Source organism: Toxotes jaculatrix, chromosome 14, assembly GCF_017976425.1.
Source record: "Toxotes jaculatrix isolate fToxJac2 chromosome 14, fToxJac2.pri, whole genome shotgun sequence".
NCBI classification, from domain to species: Eukaryota; Metazoa; Chordata; class Actinopteri; family Toxotidae; genus Toxotes; species Toxotes jaculatrix.
This window is the reverse complement of record NC_054407.1, coordinates 13247920-13255952: the sequence shown is the minus strand read 5'-3', so window position 1 is coordinate 13255952 and position 8033 is coordinate 13247920. Positions and strand designations below refer to the sequence as shown.

General features: G+C 40.4%; 1 protein-coding gene across 1 annotated transcript; it reads right to left on the bottom strand.

Moving 5' to 3' along the window:
* Nucleotides 1-1082: 1082 nt before the first annotated feature.
* arl14 (ADP-ribosylation factor-like 14) lies at nucleotides 1083-7377 on the bottom strand. Its single transcript, XM_041054544.1, has 3 exons — nucleotides 6756-7377; nucleotides 5556-5563; nucleotides 1083-1093 (listed from the first exon to the last, which is right to left on the bottom strand). Exon 1 carries the CDS (start codon nucleotides 7368-7370, stop codon nucleotides 6765-6767), a length of 606 nt encoding a protein of 201 aa, XP_040910478.1. The 5' UTR covers nucleotides 7371-7377; the 3' UTR covers nucleotides 1083-1093; nucleotides 5556-5563; nucleotides 6756-6764.
* Nucleotides 7378-8033: the final 656 nt, after the last annotated feature.

Sequence of the window (8033 nt, the reverse complement as noted above, 5' to 3'; positions counted from 1 at the left end):
GTATATGGTGCGCTAGTTGAAATCAAACACCTGATCACAGACTTGGTGACCACGGCAGAGGAAAACACCCTCAGGACAGAGTCCACTGAAGCCAGCGACAGTCAGACTTCAGCACGCTCAGTTTGTGCATCACTTGATGCTGCACAAACAGACATGCTGACCATGGAAGAGGAAAACACCCTCAGGCCAGAGTCTACTGAAGCCAGCGACAGTCAGACTTCAGCACGCTCAGTTTGTGCTTCACTTGATGCTGCACAAACAGACATGCTGACCGTGGCAGAAGAAAACACCCTCAGGCCAGAGCCTACTGAAGCCAGCGACAGTCAGACGTCAGCACGCTCAGTTTGTGCATCACTTGATGCTGCACAAACAGACATGCTGACCGTGGAAGAGGAAAACACCCTCAGGCCAGAGCCTACTGAAGCCAGCGACAGTCAGACTTCAGCATGCTCAGTTTGTGCATCACTTGATGCTGCACAAACAGACATGCTGACCGTGGAAGAGGAAAACACCCTCAGGCCAGAGTCTACTGAAGCCAGCGACAGTCAGACTTCAGCACGCTCAGTTTGTGCTTCACTTGATGCTGCACAAACAGACATGCTGACCATGGCAGAGGAAAACACCCTCAGGCCAGAGTCTACTGAAGCCAGCCCCAGTCAGACGTCAGCATGCTCAGTTTGTGCATCACTTGATGCTGCACAAACAGACATGCTGACCATGGAAGAGGAAAAGCCTAGACCAGTCCCCTACCAAAGTCAAGAGTCAATAGGTCAACAGCAAAATGAGGGATCAGTGCCAGTTAGTCGGTCCTCTTCTCCATCAGAGGAGGTTACTCACAGCCTCATCAGTGCTCTTCTCCTGAGGATGCTCGTCAAATCCCCGGGAAAGAACAAAATGTTTGTTGACATAGTAAATATAAATAACATTATCATGCGACTGTCAACCGAGACTGAGATTGACATGTGTCAAGATAATGTCAAAAAAACCACGAAGAGCATGACGAAAATTAACAAAGCTGTTTTCAAGGACCTTCAAAAGGAGTTTGGCTCTCCAGAGGGAATACTAGAGGCTGCAATGGCATCAAATGACACATCTTTTGAAGATGCTGTTGTTAAGCATCTAAAAATTCATCTGAGTGCCCTCCTTTGCTCACCCAAAAAAAAGAAGAGTTTAGCTGCCAGGTTCTTCTCAGCTTTAACAAAACCCTTCAGGATGTGCATCACAAGCTGCTATGAAGAATAATCACCCCTCCATTAACCCTAGCATTTAAATTACACCCCCCCATTACTGTGGGTTTACTCCGGGTGCTCCGGTTTCCCCACACCACCCCCCCAAAAAAAGAAACACAACCCATACCCTATACCCCGCCCCACCATTCCCTTCCCCTTTTCTGTGGGTTTACTCCGGGTGCTCCGGTTTCCCCACATTTCCCCTTCAATTAAAATCTCTAAATAAAAGCAAAAAAAAAAAACATTTTTATTTTAGTTGTTTTTTTCTCTCTGGACTCAGGTTGATTGTGATTAAAAGTTGTCATGTATTAAGTGCATGTTTAATTTTCAGCATAGTACAAGAAGATGGACAACGTATACTGTGTTCCAATAAAGTTTCTGAAAAATATTGAGAAAGTGTTAATGGATAAAATCACCAGGCAAATATATGTTTTTTTAGCTAATCTTGTGAGTTACACATGACAATGATAAATGACATAATTAGAACTTAGAGACAGGCTGTGAACTGCAGCACAGAGGCCTAATTGTCATGACATGAGCTCCCACCACATAGGCAGTGTGGAGTGGAGACCACCTTCTACTCTGAGTCTCTATCAATTAGCAGAAAATGCCACTAAATGAACACAGTCAGGTTTACAATACAAGCAATCACACCTGCCCTTGTCAGTGAGTTCATCCAAACTTCATAATCTGATTAAATTGAGGTTGAAAAAACAAGGTTGATGCTTTATCTCCCCTGATAGGATTAATGTACTGATTCCTTTCTAACAATTATTTATTTTATCTCTCCTCTCTCAGATCTAAGCACGATTGTACTTAGTGGTTTTGTGTGTGTGTGTGTGTGTGTGTGTGTGTGTGTGTGTGTGTGTGTGTGTGTGTGTGTGTGTGTGTGTGTGTGAAACACAAGCATTTTTAATAATTTCCTCCAGAAGATAGCTTGTAAAAGAACATAATTTGACCCGGCTTTGAAGCAGTTAAGCTGAAATAAAAAATAAATTAAATAAAATCTGCACTCTTTTCCTGCTTTGTTTGGTATTTAGTGTCCTCAAAGGCTCTCTGAGGATGGTGTGTGGTGTCTATGGACTTTTCCTTCACACTGAGGTGTGGAAGTGGCCTGCAGGGAGCACTGCTGTGTAGGGAGCTGAAGAAGAACACAAGAGAAGAAAACAAGTTCTTTGCCGCATGTGGCTCTTTCATTCATCTGTTATGGCTCCCTGTGACTTTGGAAAATAAAAAATGAGTATTTAATTTAAATGTATTTTTATTTTAGTTCATTCGCTTTTTAAATGCAATTCTAAATTTGAGGATTACGGTGATCTTGTAACATTAAAATAAAATTATTGTTTTTGTCGCTTAAAATATGCGTCACAAACGCCGCTGTGAGACACCCGGTGGCAACATTTTCAGGTTGACAGCTGACTGCACGCTCAGGTACACGCGACAAAGTGGTGACGGAACACAGAAGCAGGCGGCATTTTTGGTTCGCTGCAGGTGGATAATTTAAGTTGGGGTTTTTATTTCATAAATACGAGGAGGACTCAAATAGACAGTGAGTATTTTATTTGAAAGTAAGCATTAACCAAGCGTCTTTTTTCGGAGTTCAAAATGTTTTTGTTACATGCAGAAATAAAATTTCGTGTTCTCTGTAGCAGTTCACTGATTTCATAACTGCAACACACTATAGTTTTTATACATAGCATACAGGTACAAACAAACAAACAGAAAAAAAACATAAGTGTTATCCTCATGTCAAAAGGATTTTGTGGCTCCAGGTGTTTTCTTTTCCGTGGGAGACGATCCAAATGGCTCTTTAAGGTTGCCGACCCCTGGTTTAGGTACATTATCAGCTGCATTGCTTATTACTGTGCCCACGAACATTCTTATTCTCCACGTGTTATGTCCAAAAGATAAAGTCGAGGCAAGTATTTGTGTCAGTGCATGCATTGGTTTGGTCTGGCAGCACAGCCGTTAGCTTAGCCTGGCGTAGTCAGTGTGTGTGCCTGTCGGGCGCCATGCCAGACAGAGAGCAGAGAATTGTAAACGCGCGACCATGTACGGACAGAAATTGCATGCTGTCGTGTGAATAAGATAAATAACATATGGGTGTTTAATTTGTTGACTAAAAGAACAAGGTATAGACCTGTTCTATAAGAAAGGTAACCTTAAATGACTTCTGTTGTGATCTGGCACCTTGTAGAACATTAACTCGACCTCTAAGGGGGCGGGCGCCCCCCTAATTTTATAATGGTAGGGGTATTTTTGTCCAGGTGCAGTGGATGGTAAAATGTACTATTCTTGCATAAATTTAATAGGGTTTTAATTATATAATTTTAATATGTTTTCTTTTGTTTTTAGGTTCCTGGGTTGGGTTGCAGCCCCTAATATGACTTGGCACTGTAAGTTGTGTTCTGCTTCTTTCACCACTAGAGCACATTTATTGAAACATTGTAGACTGCAGCACAGCCACTTTTCTAGAGTTAGCCCTCTACCATGCCTCCATGATGATTGCATGTGTACATTTCAGACATTTAGTGCACTGGGAACAAGATCAAGATACCATACCATACTCCAAAACATGGCAGCAGTGCAAAAAAGAGCCAGGCACCTGTGGCATTTAAGTGCCCTTTATGCTCACTTCAGGAACCCTTTTCTGAACATCTAGTCCTGTCACTTAAGGACATATTTAAAAAAACATGAGACTGTGCTGTGCCCATACAAAGATTGCGATTGCAGCATAAATGTGTACTCTTCATTTAATTCCCATTAAAGCACCAGGCGAGTCTCACGTCTGACTTTTGCAATGACATTGTCTCTGAGGATACTGGGAAAATCCAGGCTACCAGCTCTGAGAGCACCAGTGATTTGTCTGAAGAGTGTCCTGGTCAGAGCACTGAAACTGAGGATGAAAAGCAATGCGATACTGTACAGCTAAAACACCAGCTCAAGCTGAATATGGCATCTTTGGTTAAGGAAACAGTTGCTGATGTATTGCAGAGACATGGCCACAGTGTCTCAGATTTCACTCTTACAGATATTGTCAGTGCTGTAATGGACTCTAACATGGTATTGACAGATGGTGTGACTAGTTGTTATGTGTCATATCGCGATGGCTCTCATCTCTGTTAAAATGAGTTGCTCTCTACAGACAATCTAAACCTAGCAATCCAGCTATAAATTGATGAGCTTGAAATTGCTAACTCTCTTGGCACATCATGCAAAGTTTACAAACTTTGTTCAGTGTATTGGGTCATTGCAAATCTGCCCCCAAATTCAGATCAGCAGTGCACACTATTCAACTAGTTGTGCTAGCCAAGGTGACAGACCTCCAGAAATATGTATATCCAGCTGTACTTGAGCCATTTATCCATGATATCCATACTCTTGAACAGGATGGAGTGTTCATTGAATTTGTTGGTCAGAATGTAAAAGGCACAATCTTGTGTTAAATGAAAGTTCAAGCAGCTGTTTTGGTGTTAAAGGTGACTGTGTCTTTCATGTGAAGTACTTCAGTTTGGAGCATTTCAACCAAAAGATCACATCATTCCCATATCAGCACACTGATAAAGTAAACAAACCTAAACCAATTACCAAAAAATTCATGATAGAATACGATCGATGGCAATGGACATGAAAATGCCACTCTCCTCAGACTACTTCCATTACTTGTTGGGAGTAATGTACCAGAGGGTGAAGTTGTCTGGGAAGTTTTCATGGAATTAAAAGAGGTGGTGGACTTAACATTGTGTCCATTGTTTACTGAAGAAACCATGGACTGTTTTTGGTGTAAAATCAGTGACCACAGACAGATACTGAAAAACACTTTCCCTGACTTTAGGCTTCGTCGAAACATAATTTTGTGGTGCATTATCCCAACTTGATCAAGTGTTTTGGGCCCCTGGTACATGTTTGGACCATGCGATTTGAGGCCAAACATCGCTTTTTCAAAAGAGTAGCTCACAACGCTCAAAGCTTCAAGAATATTTTAAAGGCACTGGCAATCAGACATCAACACATGTCTGCCTGCATTTTGCAAAGTAGCAAATATCTACCTTGTGAATCACAATGTCTCTTTTCTCTGTTGTGATTATGATTCCTGGTATGTGGAGCATCTTCGGTCCTACAAGCGGTCAGTCATACAAGGAAGCCTGTCTATCCACCAAGTAGCTTTTTCGCATGCTGACAGCAATCTTCCTTATGTAACACATTTAATAACGACCCATACTACATACAAGCCACTATAGGAAATATGAACTATTACTGACTACAAATTTGACATATTTGTATTATTTGTATATTGTAGTATTTCTATTTTATGCAATACTTCACTTCATGTACTTTTTACTCCACATTTGTCTGACTTTGTTTGTTGTCCTGCTCACTAGCATAGAGTTCACCCCCCAGGTGGTGGAAACAATACACTAAATTGCAGCGTCTCTATCAGTTTAACAGATGAGCGTACATATTAAGGGCTGTATCGAAAGTCATACTCAAGATTTTTTCAATTACCCAATTTTTCAATTATTAAGTGTCATTGTGGATCTGGTGGTGTGTTTTAGCCAGTGAACAACACCAGTGTCAGTGTGGAGCGTTAGGCTAAACTGCCTTTGCACTCGTTTATGCATTGTTAATTATATGTAACAATTGTTGCTGCTCTATGGTACAGATTTTATGCTTCACTGACTGTAAAAGTTATGTTGCAAGTCATAAAACACTTTACACTGCTGAGGTGCTGAAGGCACAGTTTTAAAGATGCCCAGTGTAATTCTTATTATTTTGATATATTACTATTTCAAATAATAATTCAAAATAATTGTTAGAAACAGTAAGAAAGGGACTGTGCGGGTACAACAATTTAATATTTTCAAATGTTAAATAAAAAATAAAAATGAACATTGACATGTCTTGTTTTTTTAAGTCAGTACTACTTAATGTAAGTAAGGCAATCATTTTTTAAGTTTTGAGGAAATCCTTTTGAGTTTTATTAAGTCAACATTTTTGAGTTGTTAAAGATCCTTAATTTTAGAGTTTACTGAACATGAAATGATGGTATTTTTTATACTTAAGATAATTAAGTTCACTCTACTTATTATAAACAAAGACATGAATCATTATTTTTGAGTTGCATTTACTATAAATATTTGAGTTGACTTAATCAGTTATTTCAATTTAGGTGTAATTGTTGACTACATATAACACAAACTATACATGTTTAGGCTTTGCTCACAGTAATTTTTGAGTTAATTAACTCAAAAAAAATTGTGGCAAATGATTGCCTACGTTTTTTTGAGAATTGCTAACTTATTCGGGTTTACAGTGTGGTATCTTATGTTTTCTGTGGTGTCCATAATGGTATCATAAGAACTTGCCTGATATTTTAACTCACTCAGAGCCACTGCATAATGATTCTTAAGACTCCGAAAGGTCAGACCTCTTTAAATATGATTCATTGTTGGTATAAAGAAGTTTAGATGTGGAGCAGCTTATTTCAAAATCCATCTGTAATATTGTCAATAGCCTGGAAATGACACATAAAACTTAATGTCTGCTACTCCCTCTTAGGTAATTCACTGTTTCCTTGATATTGTCTTTCATCGCCCCAGAGTCTGATGTAAGTTTGACCATTTGGACCACTCGTCTGAAGGCCTCTTCAATTCCAAATCCTGTCGATGCGGAGCAAGGCTGAACGAACCAATCACGACCAGAGCAGCTCTTTCTCAGGATAAACCTGTCCTTGATTTCAGTGGCAGTCAGGGCGCCGTTCACGTCCTGTTTGTTGGCAAGAAGAATCAACGGACGACCCTGCAGCTGATCGCTCCTCAGTGTGTCTTCCAGCTCCCTCCGCGCCTCCTCCAGACGCTCCAAGTCAGAGCTGTCCACAACAAACACAACGGCTGCCGTGTCCTGGTGGAAACTCTTCCAGTACTCTCGCATCTTCCTCTGACCACCGATATCCCACATGGTTAAGGTAATGTTCTTCCCATTCTTTCTTGCCTCGAGCATTTCTACGTTGAAGCCGATGGTAGGAACTGTGCTGACACACGCGTTGTGTTTCATTTTGTAGAGGAGAGTAGATTTTCCTGCGTTGTCCAGGCCCAGAAGGAGAACTCGGGCTTCTGGTTGTTTAGATCCTCGAAGGCCCATGGCGAATGTGGAGAGATAATCTAACTCAAGTGGGACTGTCACATCTTCCCTTTACAGTTCTCCTTTGACGCAATATTTGCTTAGTGCGTTGCCCAGAGTTTAATAGATAAGCCATTAGCTCCATGCTGACTAAAGTTTAGGGCTCACCGATAAGGTGCTATACACCAGGGTGCAAAGTTTGCACCTTAGGATATCCCTTGTTTATATGCGCTGTGTAAGTAGAGTTATGCTCTGTTATTGCCACTGTAAAACCAACATTATTCATCTGTGTTTTATGCAGTGTGATCATCTTGTCATGCAGGGGTTGTAAAATGTTATCCTAGGACATTAAACTGAAATAACCTATATTTTGTTGCTTATGTTATGGCTGTAAATCTCAAAGGCACATTGAAAGGATAATAATGTACTTACTCAAAACACTGATGGGATTTTGACAGACGGGATATGAAAAGGTAGCATTATTTGCTGTAAACCAGTTATTAGTCTGAAAATCAAAAATACTTATGAGTTCAAATAGTTTTTTCACATACAGGACCATGGTGCACAGTGCCTTGGTAACATAAAATGAGACACAGAGATCAGTTCTGCAGTTTTAATATTCACTTAAAAGGATCACACTCCTTCCACAACACAATTGTTGTAACAGTGTAAGTGACAATCAAT